This window comes from Candida oxycetoniae (assembly GCF_023343755.2).
Source record: "Candida oxycetoniae strain CBS 10844 chromosome Unknown scaffold45, whole genome shotgun sequence".
Classification (NCBI taxonomy): domain Eukaryota; kingdom Fungi; phylum Ascomycota; class Pichiomycetes; order Serinales; family Debaryomycetaceae; genus Lodderomyces; species Lodderomyces oxycetoniae.
The window spans coordinates 67345-86671 of record NW_026055412.1 but is presented as its reverse complement, the minus strand read 5'-3'; the positions used below and the strand labels follow the sequence as shown (position 1 = coordinate 86671).

General features: G+C 37.2%; 6 protein-coding genes across 6 annotated transcripts; 3 read left to right on the top strand and 3 right to left on the bottom strand. All coding sequences in view use genetic code 12, as the record gives it.

Annotated features, from left to right (window-relative positions):
* Positions 1-115: 115 nt before the first annotated feature.
* Positions 116-1153, top strand: KGF56_002194 (TOR complex subunit; the record flags this gene model as incomplete). Its single annotated transcript, XM_049323398.1, has 1 exon — positions 116-1153. One exon carries the CDS (start codon positions 116-118, stop codon positions 1151-1153), a length of 1038 nt encoding a protein of 345 aa, XP_049180774.1.
* Positions 1154-1281: 128 nt separating this feature from the next.
* KGF56_002193 (uncharacterized protein) lies at positions 1282-3135 on the bottom strand (the record flags this gene model as incomplete). Its single annotated transcript, XM_049323396.1, has 1 exon — positions 1282-3135. One exon carries the CDS (start codon positions 3133-3135, stop codon positions 1282-1284), a length of 1854 nt encoding a protein of 617 aa, XP_049180773.1.
* A 772-nt stretch (positions 3136-3907) lies between these two features.
* RFX1 (Rfx1p) lies at positions 3908-6778 on the bottom strand (the record flags this gene model as incomplete). The annotated part of the gene is made up of 1 exon (XM_049323395.1): positions 3908-6778. The coding sequence occupies one exon, from the start codon at positions 6776-6778 to the stop codon at positions 3908-3910; it is 2871 nt and encodes a 956-aa protein (XP_049180772.1).
* A 2762-nt stretch (positions 6779-9540) lies between these two features.
* On the top strand, positions 9541-10392 carry RPL7 (Rpl7p; the record flags this gene model as incomplete). Its single annotated transcript, XM_049323394.1, has 1 exon — positions 9541-10392. One exon carries the CDS (start codon positions 9541-9543, stop codon positions 10390-10392), a length of 852 nt encoding a protein of 283 aa, XP_049180771.1.
* A 3447-nt stretch (positions 10393-13839) lies between these two features.
* Positions 13840-16949, top strand: KGF56_002190 (uncharacterized protein; the record flags this gene model as incomplete). The annotated part of the gene is made up of 2 exons (XM_049323393.1): positions 13840-13853; positions 14627-16949. The coding sequence occupies 2 exons, from the start codon at positions 13840-13842 to the stop codon at positions 16947-16949; spliced, it is 2337 nt and encodes a 778-aa protein (XP_049180770.1).
* A 187-nt stretch (positions 16950-17136) lies between these two features.
* ADE13 (adenylosuccinase) lies at positions 17137-18585 on the bottom strand (the record flags this gene model as incomplete). Its single annotated transcript, XM_049323392.1, has 1 exon — positions 17137-18585. The coding sequence occupies one exon, from the start codon at positions 18583-18585 to the stop codon at positions 17137-17139; it is 1449 nt and encodes a 482-aa protein (XP_049180769.1).
* Positions 18586-19327: the final 742 nt, after the last annotated feature.

Below are 19327 nucleotides of genomic sequence, written 5' to 3'. Positions count from 1 at the left end.
AAATTGAAAATTAGAAATCAACCAACCATGTATAACTTTGCAATTAACTTCTTCTTACTAGCAAGTTAGCAGCGACCTACACTAGGCTCTCGACTCCCTTTTTCGATATCCATATATGTCTGTCATTTTAGCCTCTGCGGGCTACGATCATACTATTAGGTTCTGGGATGCGTTAACAGGAGTATGTTCTCGTACAATACAGCATACGGATTCACAAGTCAATAGATTAGAAATAACTTCCGACAAGAGATATTTAGCAGCTGCAGGGAATTTATATGTTCGATTATATGATATAAGACAGAATGGTGCCACAGGAAATAGTACGGTGACCAGTGGTGGAGCAACAGCGGGGTCTTGTGCCAATAATAATCACAATAGCAATAATCTCAACAACCCCAACTCCAACTCCAACTCCAACTCCAACAACTCCAACAATAATCCAGTAATGACATTTGAAGGACACACCACTAATGTGACCTCGCTTGCATTCCAAGCCGAGAACAAATGGATGGTCACATCAAGCGAAGATGGTACCGTTAAAGTATGGGATGTGCGATCGCCATCAGTTCAAAGGAATTATAAGCACAATTGTCCAGTCAATGAAGTGGTCATACATCCCAACCAAGGAGAACTAATCAGTTGTGATCAAGAGGGAAATATACGTGTTTGGGACTTGGGAGAGAACCAATGCACACATCATTTGATTCCCGAAGATGATGTGCCGATTAATTCATTAAGTGTAGCTAGCGATGGATCAATGTTGGTTGCGGGGAACAACAAGGGCAACTGCTATGTTTGGAAAATGCAAAACCAAAAGGACTTGACTTCCTTGACTCCAGTTACAAAGTTTAGATCACACCTGAAGTATATTACTAGAGTTTTATTAAGTACAGATATGAAACACTTGGCTACTTGTTCAGCAGATCATACTGCTAGGATATGGTCGATTGAACAGAAATTTGCATTAGAGACAACTCTACAAGGTCATCAGAGATGGGTTTGGGATTGTGCATTCAGTGCAGATAGTGCTTATTTAGTTACTGCTTGTTCTGATCATTATGTAAGATTGTGGGATTTATCAAACAGCGAGACAGTGAGGCAATACAATGGGCATCATAAGGGAGCAGTATGTGTTGCATTGAATGATGTTTAGAGAAGAAAGAAACAAAGAAGAGAGAAAGAAAGAAACTGGAGAAGAATGGGAAACGGGAACCGGGAAATGGGAACCGGGAAATGGGAATTGGGAACCGGGAAATGGGAACCGGAGGGTGGATTTGGATATCACAAGTAATCTTCGGAGTCAAATGTGTGGAATAAAGTCACTTGTTCATGTCTAGCGTTGAAGATCAAGAACCTGGTCTTGGTGATGTATATGTTGGCATTTGCATGTGTAAAGAATTTCTCCAAGCAGGTATGTATTGAATACTCCGAAGTAATAGGCAGGAATTCATTTCGGATACTAATGAGCTTTTCTTCAACATACGATTCTTCAAATTTGGATTTAACATGTTTGTAAAAGAAATAAGCACATCTTGATAATAGCTCAAGAGAATCATGATATGAGCCAAAATATGTATCAATCTTTTGTATTCTGAGATGTTCAATCACTTCCATGATATAATCAGCCAAATCCAAATACAAACACTCATTGAAAAACAATTGATTTGATAAATCCGTTGGGAAATTCACTGCAAATAATTCTCGAGCATAATACTTCAAAAACTCCATTCCTGACGCAAAGTCTTCAATCTCGCATGTAGTTAATAATGTACGAACAACGACATTGAATGGAAATGTACAAAGTTGAAATACCCTTTTTTGCATTACTTCATCGATCAAACTTTTCACAAAATCAATTCTTTCTCTTGGTACAAAAAAATCATCAATTGCTTGATTAAGTATTTTTACCAACACTGACTTGCCATATTTTTCAGTAAGACCTAAAAATTCTTTTTGCAAAAGACTAAAGAATCCTTCATTGTTTGAATTATAACTTGAATTTGGGTTCAAAATCAAAGCAATTAAAAAATTTCTAATCTGTACTTGTCTTGCATACAATTCGTTATCCAATTGATGAAAGCACTTGGAACATGATATTTCTTTAATTATTGTATTGGGTGTAGTCAACACACCATGTAAGCTTGGAGATTTTATTGGTTTGAAACAAGAGTCACACTGCATGGTAAAAAATATGTCATACTTCATAGTGCACAATTGACATTTGCATCTAAAGTAGTACCTGGAGTATAATTGATGCTGACGAAGCTCAATTGGCATACCGCTCAGTATATAAGTCACTGTTATTTCTTCGTTTTGTTTAATTGGTAAAGTATTGATCAATTGAAAGCTTTCGTACCCAGTTTCGACTTGGAAACAATTAGGCATACAGCTATGGTTAATGATGGAGAATTGTGGGTCTAATACTATTCCAACAGCTTGATATCGATAATTCATTAAAGTAGAATAGTTGATGAAGACCAAATTGATTAGATTTTCGAAAAACTTCCAATTGCTCTTGGTGACTTTGATATCTCCCTTTTTGAATAAAGCCATTGCTGGAGGAAAATTTGTGAAAAATGATATCATGATTTCAACCATTTTGCCTTTAACTTTATCTCTACTCTGACACATTTCATGATCCGATCGAATTTGACGCTGATGGGTACACAAATTATTCACCTTACAAGCAAACTCGCTGTCTTCTAGATAATTGAACAATGTGATCAAAGTCAAGTGCAATATATCCTGTTCAATCTTGTGCATATCCTCAATATGTACAAAATTTTGTAATATCTCATGATAGTAGGTCAAATATCTCAACAGTTTTCCTTGCAAATGAGGCTCATCAAAATACCCTGACACAGCAGAAACGTCCATTATTACAGCACCAATATCAAAGTCAGAAACTGCTTGAACGCCACGGTTTCCAGGAGCCAATTCTTTCCCAAAAACTTGAATCTTGTCATTGGTAATAGTATCGTAAAACTCTTTTTTGGAATTCTCATCTACAGGGAAGATGTATACATCTTGGGTCAACTTATTGCAAAGTCTTTGCTTCCAATACTCCCTATGAGTTGATGGTCCTTTCGGCGAGTCTAACGTATGTGGCATGCTGTTGTATCCTACAGTGGTCATGGTCAATGAGCCTCTTGTTATTTAATGGATATTTATTTCTTTTTTTTTTGCAACTAAAGTGGTTTATATTTTAAGTTGTTTTGAAATTCCACTTTGTTTTTTTTGATATTGAAAAAAAGCCGCTTAATATCAGACAATGTTGCACCCAATTTCCTGCCAAATCCAGATTTGGGATGGCAAACTGTTCCTGATGTATTGAAAAAAGGCATCAACTAGAGGCAAAATCTCTGCATTTTGAGAAAAATCAACTTATTGATTGTGGTGCAGAGACAGAAGCAGAGGTGACCACATAAATAATTCTACCAACTATACAGAGTATGACATGTCATGCGAAATAGCAGAGGCATAACTTGTAGTTTACCTTACTTTAAACTCAACATTTGTTTTACAATCTTTCTGCGATATGCTCTTTGTTAATAGTGTACATTCAAAACCGCTTTGAAACGTGTTGAGAAAATATAGTATTGAGTATCATCTACTGAATGCAATGCAAATCCTGGCGTTGGGGAGGAAGAAGAAGGAAATACAATTTAAGAAAAAAATTGCAAATCTTATGCATTAGTCGTATACACTGATCGTAGGGACTAAGAGTCGCCCGTTTGGCTATATACTGCGGTAGTCTAGCCATGTACCACCAGCATATACAAGATATCTATTAAGGCTTCTAACAAAAAAAAAAAAAAATAAATAAATAAACAAATCAAAATTATTAAACCTTGGATGGTGTTCTTGTCAATAAATCAAAATTATGCAAACTTGGATGGTGTTCTTGTCAATAAATATTTGTATTAAAATGCAATAATGCTTCTTCATTTTGATCCTTTTGCTTGATACCAGATAGCTCATTTCTTCCCGATTGGTTGTGGAGGCGTCCTCTATCATAATCAAATGATGTTTCTAGTAAATCAATCACCCCAAATAATGGTTCCATACTCATGGGGGGAACTCCATAACTTGGCTGTGATAATGGTGGTGGTGGTGGTGGTAATTGGTGCTGAGTTTGACTGTACAGACTTGAATATTGTCTCTCGTTTTGTTGACAAGTCATTAAATCGTCTTGGAAAAATCCCCCCAACTCCATATTGAGCGCAAGATACTCATCGACCCAGCACCTCACTATCCACCACGCACCAAACCCTTCACCTCCAGATAAGCTTATTTCTCTTAAACATGTAGTTAGAAAGTTTGAAGTGAGTAACAAGAATAATCGCGCATTTATTTCAGGAAACCTCGCAGGTAATCCAGCAACGAAATCAGCAATTACATTCATTGGTGTCGCAGCGGTAGCAGTAGCAGCAGTAGTGGCAGCAGTAGCAGTAGCAGTAGCAGTAGCAGTAGCATGGGGCTCATTTGTGTCCTTTGTTGATGGTTTAATTAATTTACAAACTTCTTCAGTCATAATATGGATTAATGAATTTACACTTGTTTCGTTGCATGGAATCTCTCTTGATATCAATCCAACTAAATCTAACTTACACCAATCTTGAACCATTGCTGAAGTTTCATTCTCATCGTTTAAGATTCGCGACGCAGGGTGCCCCGTTTCTAAATTTCTAATTAGCCGGCTCAACAAATTGATAAAGTGTTTAGCTAATCTCAATTTCATTAATATGAACTTCTTAGGGATCTTGCTATTGGTGATAATACTGTTTGTAAGGTTTTTCATATATGTTTGTGAAATTTGCTTTAATTGATCAATGGTTTCTTGTGGAATCATAAACTGCAACTGTAACTTGCTCAACATTCTAATCATCTTCTTGTACATAAGGAGATCACATTGTTTGACCCACTCCAATACAAACTCGGCTGTATATAATTTAAACACGGGTACTGTCAAAATGCTATTGAAATTGTTAAAACACACATATAATGTCTTTAATTGCATATATCTCAAAGACTCAAAAATGGAATTGACATGCACCTTATAGAGAGAATGCAACGTATCTGCTAAATCGCGATCCACGTCATTAGGTAAATAGGGGTAAATCGACGGTAAAATAATCGGGGAATACGGATAGGATTCAGTGGCTATCAGTTCATCACTTAATAACTTGAAAAGATTAGGAATATATTTCATATGACCCACCAGCGGTAATTGATCAGATATGGACGAAGTTGTCGTTATTATAGGTGAGTTTATTGGAGTATATGATGGTGTGTACATATGCAGTGCTGACTTGGGAGAGTCGTCATATGATCCCGAAGATGAATTTGCTGATGACAGTGGTGAATCCATGACACCTCCGGGTCCAGTTACTAATTGATTAGACAGCAATTTCAGTTGCTGGTGCGGGTGCTGTTGCTGTTGCTGTTGCTGTTGTTGTTGTTGTTGTTGTTGCTGTTGCTGTTGCAACATCTCTAATTGCATATTTTGGTCACCCTTCAATTGCACGCCACAATAATGATATTTAGATTGTCCTCTCATACCCAATCTTCTTGTAGTTATATTCGGATAAAGGATCTTCACCAATTTACCAAAACTCGCAGGTGATAATGGTGACAAGTTATTATCAGCACATACTTGTACGTATCTTGCATAAATTCTATTTCTTGGTATAACTGATGTTGGAGAAATTTCACAAGAATTTAAGAGCCAAACCATACCAAAAATTTGACGTTGTGTTTCCCTGTTATTACTTGGGTCCAAAAGTGTTGGTGTATCTTGATTTCCACGAGCAGAATGTTGTTGTTGTTGTTGTTGTTGTTGCTGCTGCTGCTGGTAATGCTGTTGTTGATCGTTTTCTAGCATCTTAATTTTCTGAGCTAATTCAGATAAAGGGATATTCAATTTCGTCATGGCAAATTGTTTTAACTCATTTTCTCCGGGAACTGTTGAGCTGGAGCTAGCAGTCGAACTTGACTTACTTCTTTTATGTTTCTTAGTTGTCGCCGTGGTTGGTGTTTTCCCAGTTTGTTCTTCTTTCAAAGTTGTTTCTGGCAAAGTTTGTAATGCATATAAGGGCGCGGGAGAAGACACTGGCTGATAATTAGGTTGAGGTATAAAGCTCAGTTGTATCAGTGGGAAAAACCGCGAGTCATTTTGTTGTCTCGATAATGTAGATGCAAATGGTAGTATAGGTTCAGTATTAAGACTTTGCGGCACCACTGTTTGGTAATTGAAGGGAATTGTTTGTGCTCGCTGTTGCGGCATATGCAAATGCAGTTGGTATATACTTTGGTTTGGAAATTGCTTAAAAATGCTAGCTTGTTGTCGAAATGACAGAGGTCCTGCCTCCCCCAGTTCTGGGAGCTGTACAGGCGGTATAATGTTGAGATCTAATGCTAAATTTTCTGGTCTTGGGTGAGTCAACAGTAGATTACTTGTCAGTAGCTGTTGATGCTGAATCCCTCCAGTGGGTTGTTGATGCTGAATCCCTCCAGTGGGTTGTTGATGCTGAATCCCTCCAGTAGGTTGATGCTGAATCTCTCCAGTAGGTTGATGCTGAATCTCTCCAGTAGGTTGATGCTGAATCCCTCCAGTAGGTTGATGCTGAATCTCTCCAGTAGGTTGATGCTGAATCTCTCCAGTAGGTTGTTGATGCAGAAAAACGTTTTGAACTGGCGATGCTTGATTTCTACGCTCTGACAAAGGATAAATATGCTTCAATCTCTGATCCTGAGCAAACTGGTCTTCTGGATTCATAAAATCATGAAACTAATCAGCAAAAAAAGGTTGGCACTCAAGGCAAAATGCAAAAATAATGAATATTAAACAAGTAGAATGAATGAAAAATCAAAGTGAAAAATCAGAAAGAAGCCCTCTCAAAAAAAAAAAAAAACCAAAAAAAAACCAACCAACTTGCCAATGAAACAGATTAAAACCAGGGAGGATAAAAAGTAAATGGTAAAATGCAATTGAAAAAATGAAGGTAGGTAAGTAAAGGTATAATGGCAACTAGCAAGAAGGGCTTCTGCTAACCAAATTATAAAGGTCACTTTCTTTCTTCTCTAATTTCACATATATGGCTATATATTATTTATTTATTTATTTATTTATTTATTTATTTATTTTTCTTCTCAGATGAGTCGGTAATTTATGAGTGGCTAGTGAAATGAAGAGATTACCGTTTTCAGAATATTAATTGAAAAAAATACAAAACTGTTAACAAGAAGCAAAACTCAGTTAATTTTTGGCGATTTATCTATGTGTATAGTGGCCTATGTGTTTAATGTGGAATATAGTGAATATAGTGCCAGATCTGTTACCTCTCCCCGCCTTTTTTTTTTTTACCCCCTTTTGTTTCCCCTTATAAGGTACCAATATATATACAATGTCGATACATGCGGAAAAGGGCTTTGCTTGTAGTTGTGTGTTGACGCTACCATATGTAACGAATAAATTACATGAATTTGCATATGGGAAAAGATTATTATTAGGGCACTTTAAATTTCACTGTTCATAGTAGGTACTTTAAATTTCACTGTTAATAGTAGGTACTTTGAATTTCACTGGACGATTTCGAGTTATAATAGGTACTTTGAATTTCACTGGGTCATTTCGAGTCAAAAATGGGAAAATGAGAGTCATTGAAAGTCGAAAGATGATTTCAAATCCATAATCTAGTTTTAGAGACAAGCGTTTTTTTTTTTTTTCTTCGTTTAGTAAACCAAATGTAGATATTAATTACAAGTAGGAGGAGGAGTTAATAGATAAGGAACGCATATAAGATTAACAAAAGGGAAAAAAAAGGCTTATTAATCAACCTTACCAAACCAATTGCTCATACATTGGTTTCTTTTCCTGGTTGTCAAGTCGATATTTAAGATATGAGCATGTGACGATACAAACTGGTAACATAATTCCACATCCACAATATTGTGTATGTGTGTGTGTGTGAATGTGTATGTGTATGTGTGTGTGTGTGAATGTGTATGTGTATGTGTGTGAATGTGAATGTGTTTGTGTTTGTGTATGTGGTGAATGTGTATGTGTGCGTGTGTCAATATTCAAGTCTGCTAAAACTAAAGCCGACAATTATCCAAAGTTCTAATATTGTTGTATCATTCGCCACAATCTTAGTAAAAGAGTTGCGGGTATCAGGAAAACCAGCCAATTTATGCTACATCCGTGCGTAACCACTCGTAACTGTACCAAGGGGAGTGTATTTGAATCACCTCAAACTACTAATTTCCATGATGAAATTTGGGAGAATATCCGTCTCCAACACTATGACACTATCGTCACTATCGAGCGAAGCGAGATAGTGGAGGCACTGACTGTCAATGGCACTGGCTGTCAATGGCACTGACATCTTACTCCGACACTATCTCGCTTTGCTCGATAGTGGAGGCACTGACATTTTACTCTAACACTATCTCGCTTTGCTCGATAGTGGAGGCACTGACATTTTACTCCGACACTATCTCGCTTTGCTCGATAGTGGAGGCACTGACATTTTACTCCGACACTATCTCGCTTTGCTCGATAGTGGAGGCACTGACATTTTACTCCGACACTATCTCGCTTTGCTCGATAGTGGAGGCACTGACATTTTACTCCGACACTATCTCGCTTCGCTCGATAGTGGAGGTACTGACATTTTACTACTTGTCAAACCCGTGTGTTTACTTATCAGTGCCTTACTAAGGTCTTTTCTCTTAAATTTAGTCCTCAGAAGGAGGCTGTTCTAGCAATCCTCTATCATCCCTTACGCCTTTACCTAAAAACTTTTTGGAAATATTCATTTGTCGACTAAACAAATCTGGTTTTGGAGCTATTGCATAACTTCAACCAACTATGCATACTGAGAAATGAACTCAATTATAACTCAAGTGGCATATTTTCTCCTTTCTGATTTAAAGTAGATTATAATTTGGGCCTATGGAAAAGGATCAAGAGTAAACGAATATCTGTTCAATGAATTTGGATGTTTTAATAAATAATAGAAAAGCAAGAGGGAAAAGAAAAAAAAAAAAAAAAAAAAAAAAAAAAAAAGAAAGAGGAAAAAAAAAAAAAAAAAAAAAAAAAAAATGATACAATAATTCGGGATAACAAAGCGAAAACACTCGGGTAAACTGATTATACTCTAAAAAAGGAAACAAACTATCAAAGTCGGGATTATCACGGTTGTACTTGCCAAAGTATGGTAATTTTTGTTCCTCTAGTCTTGCGCCATATTTTAGTTGCATTTAGAGGATACAACTTTAATCTCTAAAGATGGAAAGATAAAAAACATAGATACGGAAAAACCATAGTGAAAAAAAGTATCGTGTCGTCCGGTGTCGTCCAGTGTCGTCCAGTGTCGTAGTACTTTATGTCGTATCGTGTCGCGTCAAGAGCCCTGCGTGGAATTACCAAAATCTCCATCTTAAGAAAAAAAAAATTATCAAATTGAGAGATGAGATGAGATGAACTGAGATGAGCTATAGAGAGAAAAGCACGTATATTGTATATTACCTCTAATAATGGCTATCCTTAACTCAAACCCAGAGATACTCTTACGTAAACGGAAAAATGCCGATCGTAAAAGATTAGAGAAACAAGAACAAATACGTGAGAAAATAGCAGCTAGCAAGAGGTTGAAGTTGATACAAAAAAAGAACAAGTTTATACGTGCTGAAACATTACTCAGTAACCACAAATCAAACGAGATTGAACGTAAAAGATTGAAAAATGTTTCCAAGAAATTGAATAAGTTGAATAATGAAAAGAACAACCAGTTAGGTTCGAAAAGTGAAGGTCAAGAAGAATATAGATTATTACTTTTAATCAGGATACCTAATCATACAAAGGGACTCAAAATCCCAAAAAAAGCATACCAAATCTTACAAGTTTTGAAGTTGACTGAGTCTAATACTGGTGTGTTTGTTAAAGCTAGTGAGTCAACTATACGGTTATTAGGATTAATTGCGCCCTTTGTCATTATTGGACAACCATCAATTGCATCGATACGTAAATTATTTCAAAAAAGAGCACGTATAAAAGTGCTGGAAGTAAACGAAGAAACCAATGAAACTGTGGAGAAAATTGTAAAATTGGATAACAACCAATTGGTTGAGGATAAATTTGAAGACGATGGGATGATATGTATTGAAGATTTAATACATGAGATTATATCGATGGGTGATAATTTTATCAAGATTACAAGTTGGTTGGAACCATTTAAATTAAGTCAACCTATAAACGGATGGGGTCCACAGGCCAAATTGGCTAGACTAGTTTACAATAATGATCATAAAGTCTCGATTTCGTTAGCTCAGGACTATAAACTACAAGAAGTTGAAGATATCGATAAAGTCATCGATCTGCAGAATTAGTAGTTATCTGAAGAGGCCAAGGCTTAAAAGCCGGAGTAATTAATTAGATTATGTATGTTGCCAAGTCTAATAAACTTTTGTTGTATTGTAAAAATACATTGTGTTTTCATGATAATGTAAACATTATCATGAAACCACAGATAAAACGTAATGAACGCACCTGATAGAAGAGAGCTTTATCACTAGAATGCCTGATAGTAGAGAGCTTTTATCACTGGAATGCCTGATAGTAGAGAGCTTTATCACTGGAATGCCTGATAGTAGAGAGCTTTATCACTGGAATGCCTGATAGTAGAGAGCTTTATCACTGGAATGCCTGATAGTAGAGAGCTTTATCACTGGAATGCCTGATAGTAGAGAGCTTTTATCACTATTCTTTGCTTTGTAATTCAGAAACTAACTCCTATTGTTCAACTTAATTTGTCAGTGTAGTCAGTGTGCTCCACTATCTCGCTCTGCTCGATAGTGTTAAGTCACATTTTGAACACACTCGGTAAGTGGCAACTCAATATTAGTTGGTGATCTCAAGAAAACAGGCTATAAACATGAGCACCTTCTCTTTTCCTCCTCCCCCCCCCTCCCACCTTCAGAGCGCTTAATATTCCTTTTTCCTTAATTCCGCCGTTTGTGTCAATCTAACAAACTTTCCTGACTTGGCACAAAACTTCCATATTCTGAACTACCCTTCCTTCTTTGTTCAAATTAGGTAGTGTCCCACATCCACATCCACTCACGCACAATACCACTCAACGGACCAAGTAAAAATATAAAACATACATAAAAAAAGTAAAAGAAAGATTTCTATTGTATAACTAAACGGTATTCCATTTCTTCTTAGCAATCTAAAAAGCATTGTCTTTATTCTCTTTCTTTTCAAGCTTTATTCTTTTTCCTTATCGATTTATAGGTAGCAACTATATCCGTTGTGTTAAAATAAGCAGAAGAGTTTTTTTTGTACACACCACCTCTGATTTTTTATTACCCTCTTCTCCTTATAAAAAGATATCTATCTATATATATATATATATATCATCTTGTATGATATATAGACCCTACTTGGTCATCTGTCCTAATAGTATACACATGTTTGGGCAAAACCCAAATTTGAAATTTTGAAATTTTTTATTGAAAGTTGCTTTCTCAAAACTTGCTGTACTTGAAATCTTGTCAAGGCAAAATTTCAGCAAATTTTTAGAGCTGTTCACTAAGGGTGACGGTTTTACAGCCACAACAAGGGGAGAAGGGTAGGAGGGGAGAGGGGGGGGAGGGAGAGGCGGATGTAAATTTGTAGATTGTGCTGCATGTACCTTGTCCTAATGGATTGTCTGAAACTAAACAAGTCAAGTCGTTATACATTGCATATAACCATCCAATACTTTTTATTGCGAGTAATAATTTTTTTTGGACTAAATCGGTTTGCCCCAAAAACGTGTATGTTCTTAGCCGAAAAGAATATACCCATACATTGTTCTCTCTTTCCTTGAAGATATTGGCTCAATAATATAAGAAAAACTTGAATGATTGCATCAAGTGTGGAGCTTTGCAAGACCCAATTTTGGCTTGTTGTTCTCTTTATGTAAATAACGGCTGAATATATTGGTATCATCCAATAATCAGCCACGATTTAAAAATTAGTCAACGCATTTACGTTAAGGATTGAAGAAATCAAAAAAAAGAGTGCGCAATTGGATAGGAGAAAACTACTATCGAAAATCAAGCAAATAAGGATTGTTTCTTCTTAAGAAGAATAAGAAATTTTGCTTTGTAAAAGTGGTCTCTATTTGTTTCATACAAGACGTCTAAGATAGCAAAAAAGAAACGATTGCGCTTAGATTGAACTACACCCCACTTGTCTCTCCCTCTCTTCCCCCTCCTTATCTCTCCCTCTCTTCCCCCCCTTATCTCTCCCTCTCTTCCCCCCCCTTATCTCTCCCTCTCTTCCCCATCCTTATCCTACGAAATGTCTAATTGTTACTAACATAAGATTATATCACTTGTTCGTAGTTATTGCAATTGTGAATCTAAATCAATGTATAACCATAAAAGAGAACATTATTTTGTAAATAGACACTACTAAATTGCATTTTTAGTTTTCTAAATGCTACTTTGTTTTGTTTCATCCATTCTACATTATGTCGAACAATGCTAATAAAGTTGGACACACGGGTTTGATTTTTTTTTTTATCTATTTGCACTCTTTCAATGAACCTTTCATTAAACCCTCTTAATATCCATGACAGCCAAACTTTATCTTAACTTTAATTTTATTGCTGTTAAAATGAGACATGTTTGAAGAATAATATTTCAATAAGGTGTTTGTGTAACTTTTGGTTTGTTTGTTTTTCTTTTTTTTTCTGGACTTTACTTTTTCCGTACGGAAAACTGCAAATATTTTTGTAACCGGACTTTTCAACACAACAAACACTATCGAGCAAAGCGACACTATCGAGCAAAGCGACACTATCGAGCAAAGCGAGATAGTGGAGCACACTACTTGCCACTGACTGTTGTATTTTTCTGTTTAGCACTTTTTAGAAAAATGCAACTGTCAGTGGCAGGTAGTGTCGATAATGTTAGTGGCAGGTAGTGTCAATAGTGTCAGTGACAGGTAGTGTCAATAGTGTCAGTGACAGGTAGTGTCAATAGTGTCAGTTACAGGCAGTGTCAATAGTGTCAGTGACAGGTAGTGTCAATAGTGTCAGTTACAGGTAGTGTGCTCCACTATCTCGCTTTGCTCGATAGTTTCGCTAGTGTCGATAGTGTCGATAGTGTCGATGGTGTATGTCGCACAATGTGTAGTGTATGTCGTACATAGTTTTGTGTATGTCGCATGCACTAATAAAAAAGACCCCTGAAACCCGGATAGTCGGATAGTTGTTACATTAATTATACAAAATGAAATAACCTTACTTGAAACTAAACCAAGTCAGCCCAACCCAAACCAAATTTCTTTTATGTATCATTCAATTCTGTACCAAATCCTTTAATTTTTTTGGCTTTCTTACCTTAACCTCACCTCAAATGCAAAAAAAAAAACCAAATTAGATTTTTAGGTAAGAATGTCTTACCATCTATTATCAAACAAGTCCTTTCAGCCAAAGCAAGTAATTATAATAAAAGCCATAATGCATTGAAAAGTTACAAAAAATAGTCTGACATCAACAAAGGTTTAACCTGTACAATAATCACTTTCCATCTTATTGAGCAAAAACAGTTTTTTGCTGATCTCGCTATATTGAATGATTTGTAGATTTTGTGTATTGGAATTAGTTTTCTTTTCTGGATTAACAAACAAAAACACGCATATTCTGTCCTTGAATAGCAACACGCACATTATGTTCTTGGATAGCAACACGCATTATTATATGTCCTTTGGATAATAGATACCTTGTGCTGCTATTTGATAAATTCAAATGTTTTGACGAACAACTTACTTGCATCCCCCGAATGCTTGGATCTTGGTAGGTCTTGTCTCTCTCTTTTGATAACCTGCATGCTTTTTAGTTCCAAATGTCCCAGTCCCCTTCTCTTCTTTACTCCACCTCTTCCTTCTCTTCTTCCCTCCACCTCTTCCTCCACTTCTTCGGATCTATAAAATAACAGTTGCTTAAACTAATTTCATCTAGGTACATTGACCTCGCAAAAATTAGCACAACAAACGCAAAAAACTAAATTAAAAAAAAAAAGAAGGGGAGGAGGGGGGGAGAGTTGGTGAATAGTGGTAGTGATGGTGATGGTAAATCCTTTAACGCATCCGACTTACCTCTCACAATATTTTTTTCAGCATTTCTTGCATTGTACATTCTCTCATGGAATTTGGACTTTTAAAAAATGCTTCGTCTTATTTTTCTTTTTTGGTTTCTCTGCCTTATATACATTTGTAAATCCATTCTTGCATAAGTTTTTGGTTTCCCCCATTTATGGAAAGGTGCAGTTTAGTGCTATACACCAAATGGATGGAATCCATTGATGTCCCTTTTTATATTGGAAAATTTTTTTATTATAAATAACCAGGTTGATTCTTTGCTATTGAGCCATTTTGAACTTGTAGTTATAGACAATTTTGCCTTTATCCTTTATTCCCCTTGTCCCCTATCACCTTGATAGCATTATTGAGCTTGTCCCTATTACCTTATAGCATTATTGAGCTTGTCCCTATCACCTTGATAGCATTATTGAGCTTGTCCCTATCACCTTGATAGCATTATTGAGCTTGTCCCTATCACCTTGATAGCATTATTGAGCTTGTCCCTATCACCTTGATAGCATTATTGAGCTTGTCCCTATTACCTTATAGCATTATTGAGCTTGTCCCTATCACCTTGATAGCATTATTGAGCTTGTTTTCTCTGTCTTTTCGATATTCGGTTGAATCACTCTGGAAAAGAAAGCAAAGTATGGGAGGGCTATTGGATTTGCTAAACGCAGACGAATATATCAATAGTCGTCAACGACACCTAAATCCTCAGTTACAACCAACTTATACTCCTCCTAGTCTGTCATTAAATAGTAGTTCTCCCAATTCTGATTGCTTGCATCCAACCACAGGAAACATCGAAGACTCAAATTATACAAGCAATTACTCTTCAAATGACCTGTCTTCTGATAACCAAACCTCATACTCCCAAGCAAACTCACCAATAGGCTTTCCGTCCCCCACTGTGGTATCGGCATCGGCACTTTCTGCACCACTGGCTCCAGCCTTTTCAAGCTCTTCTTATACCAGTGGAAAGCCACCTATTGCTGAAAAAACAGAAATCACCACGGCTAATGTACAGAGTCGGACCATCGTTGCAACTGCAAACACCTCTGGGGCATCGTCATCATCATCATCATCATCATCTCGCCAACCAATATCGCATTTGAGAGACCAAATACCCAAACCGAAAATCAACAAGAACATTTTGAAATCTAAGAATTTCGTCAAGTTGGCAATCAGAAGGAAGTACTCAATCAAAAGGAAATACAACGATACAAAACAATCAAAATTGCATATAAAATCATTGAAAGCCGGCATTAAGATTAAGATGACATTGTCGAACAATTTGTTCTCCTTGTACCATTGTCTCATTCCATTCACTGATGACCGCAAGGTTTATTCCTTGTTTGATGATGAATCGAGTCTATCACAGTTGCAAAATTTGATCGAGAATTGCTCAGGCGCGGAAGCTGCAAATGATAACAGCAACAGAAACTTGGTCTCCAAAGGATTGCAACTTATCGATAACAATGTTGTTGATTTGAGTGAATACCTGAACAAAATCATCAAGTCTTTCACAAAGGAAACGAATGAAGCAACACCGACATTTAATTCACTCGATACTGCAGTGAGTACACTTTTCCACACAAGGGATTTTACACTTGTGAGGATAACAAGGTCAACTACCGACGATGTTCATGGAAGCTCGATTTTGAAATTAGAAACAGCTTCGCCTGGTGATTTCAATTTAATTGATGATGAAGAAAACTCTGATGAAATGTTACATTCTTTAGGTAAACCTCACGAAGTTCCAAATAACTTGTTTTTCAAAAAGATCATAGCTAGACCAAGATATAAAAGTAATATGAAGATATATTTTCTACCTCAAACTGTGAAATATTCTTTGTATACTGATCATAGATCATTTGAAAGAGATTTATACAATGGTGTCATACAATTGGAATTTGATAACGAAAAGCTTGACGACTTGAAATTGAAAAGATCATTGAATTATGATCGAAACGTATATTGTACTTTTTGTGTTGATGAGGTTTTGAAAAGTTTCAAAAAATCAATGCTTGAAAGCGCTGAGCAGGTGGTATCGACCGATAACAATGCTGATGTCGATAACAACCCAATAGCAAAGCAACTGACGCTGTCGCTGTCGCACAAAAAGAGGATTGATAATGATAGAGTTGAGACTGATCAAGGACCCAGTTCCATCTCGCGTGATCAGATATCTTATGAGCAGCGGCAACTGAAACTCAGTAACCCGTTGCAGTCTAGATCACGCTCTTTTGATGATAGATTGGCGTTGCCAAATGCCCAGATGGACCTTATTCCCATACCTCGACCATCGGTAATTTTTAACCAAATTTCACAACCACCACAAGCTCCATTGTACCAGCCGCCAGCACCACCACCAGCACCACCTTCGACTCATTATGTATCTCCTCAAGTTCCAGCGTCTATTGCTACATCACCGCATTTCGTCCATCTACCTCCCTTGGCACTGTTGCCACAAACTCCTCGTTCATCGACAGAGAGAGAAGTTGTTTTTGGGCTTGCAAGTGGAATACATCGCCCTACTCAACTCCCACCTATTTTAAGGAATAGTCTGCAATTCGAACAACAACAACAACAGCAGCAGCAGCAGCAGCAACAACAACAGCAGCAGCAGCAACAGCAGCAACAGCCGCAGCACTTTCAGCTTCAGCATGGCATCAACCATCAATTACATCCTGGAAACCGACAGTTTCCTTCTTATCAGCAGTACTTTCAGCACCACATCCAACACATCCAACATCTCCAACACCAACACCATAATGATTATAATCATAGTTCTTACTTTGCCTAAACTAATAAACACACACACACACACACGCACAGAAAGAGAGAGAGAGAGAGATCTCGAAGTTGAGAAAACATTTGACTCTTACTTTTTGATTTTACGATTCACTTATTTATTTCTCTTTTTTTTTTAGCATTTGTATTAGTATAACTATCCTAACACATCTCATTTATTTTTTATTGTCAATCTCTTTTCACACCTTTAATGCTACATTCTCTTTCGTTATGTATTTTTGGAAAGGTTTCAATGCGTTAGCGACATCGTTTTTAACAAACTTTTCCGTTTGTTGAGGTGCTCTACCGATAAAAGTCTTTGGGTCCAAAAGCTCATCCAATTGTCCCCATATTGGTTTGAAGTAGTCATTCTTCTTAACTCTCTCGATCAAATCATTATCACCACCTTCTTGTTTGACAACAGCTGAGGCTTGATGAGATAAAACTCTGATTTCTTCATGGCATTCTTGCCTAGATCCACCTTTTTCAACCATGGCCATAATAATATTCTCGGTAGCCATGAATGGTAATTCTGCATTAATCCTACGTCCAATAACTTTTGGATAAACGACTAATCCCGAAGTAATGTTCAACATTGTTGATAACAAGATATCGCATGTTAAGAAAGCCGAAGGCAAACTTATTCTTCTGATTGCGGAATCATCTAAAGTTCTCTCGAACCATTGAACAGAAGCAGTTTGAACGGCATCGCTAAACAACCCGCCCAAATGTCTAGCAAGAGAGCAGACACGCTCGCATCTCATTGGATTACGTTTGTATGCCATTGCGCTTGATCCAATTTGTGATTTCTCAAATGGTTCTTCAATTTCTTTCAAATTGGCCAATAATCTGATATCGGTAGCAAATTTATGAGCCGTGGCGCCAAATGAGGCAAGTGGAGCCAATACATCAATATCGATTTTACGAGAATATGTTTGACCAGTACAAGGGTAAACGATATCGAACCCCAAGAGTTCAGCGACCCTCTTGTCCAATTGCTCTACTTTGTCGTGGTCACCATGGAACAATGATAAGAAAGAAGCTTGTGTACCAGTAGTTCCTTTGACACCTCTCAAACCAATATCGTTCCTTGCTCTAACCATGTTTCTCAAGTCCCACAACAACTCCTGCAACCACAAAGTAGCTCTTTTACCTACAGTAGTCAATTGTGCTGGTTGAAAGTGAGTCCATCCAAGTACCGGTAAATCCTTGTACTCCATTGCAAACTGACTCAATCTGTCGATAACATTGACTAACTTTGGTATCAAGATATCGTAAGCATCTCTTAAAAAGATCAAATCAGCATTATCGGTAACAAAACACGAAGTGGCTCCCAAATGAATAATACCAGCGGCTTTGGGACATGTCTCGCCAAATGTATGAACATGAGCCATCACATCATGACGCACTTTGCTCTCTTCAATTGCAGCGTCTTGGATCTCCTTATCGGTGATTTCCAAGTGTTTCGACATCTCATCAATCGCCTCATCACTAATAACACCAAGTCCTGCCTCTTGTTCAGCTTTAGCCAAGGTAAGCCATAATCTTCTCCATGTAGAAAACCTATTTCTTATCGAAAAAATCAGCGACATCTCCTCGGATGCATACCTCGATGACAATGGTGTTGCATATTTATCGTATTCCGACATCTCTGAAACGTAAAAAAACTAATGGGTACCTCCTTAAAGTCCTGTAAAAGCCCTTGAAAACAAACAAACTAACAAAATAAGAAAAAAGATATTCATCCATTTAGCTTTTGGAAATTTTTCACTCCCTTGTAACTCCATTGGTTTTTTTTGTTGTTGTTTTTTAGTGAGCCCATTTTACAACTAAAAGATGACGCTACGACATTACGACACTGCGACACTATCGAGAGAAGCGAGATAGTGGAGCATACTGACTAGCGACGCTACGACACTACGACACTATCGAGCGAAGCGAGATAGTGGAGCATACTGACTAGCGACGCTACGACACTACGACACTATCGAGCATACTGACTAGCGATGCTACGACACTACGACACTATCGAGCATACTGACTAGCGACGCTAACTAGTGAAAAGTAATGTCGGATGAGTAGAGTCTACAAAATCAGCCTAATATAAGAATATAACTAGTTGGAAAAAGTAGAATTACATTTCCGTGTGTAGTAGATATATATTTATCAACGCATACTATCAAGCGAAGCGAGATAGTATGCGTTGATTCTGAGCTGCGCCAACTCCGAGCATGTGCCAACTCCGAGTATGTGTTTAATCGGAGCTGTGCTAACTCCGAGTACGTGTTTACTCCAAGCTGTGTTGGTTTGGTGCTGACTCCAATCTGTGTTGATTCTGAGCTGTGCTAACTCCGAGTACGTGTTGACTCCGAGCTGTGTTGATTTTGAGTC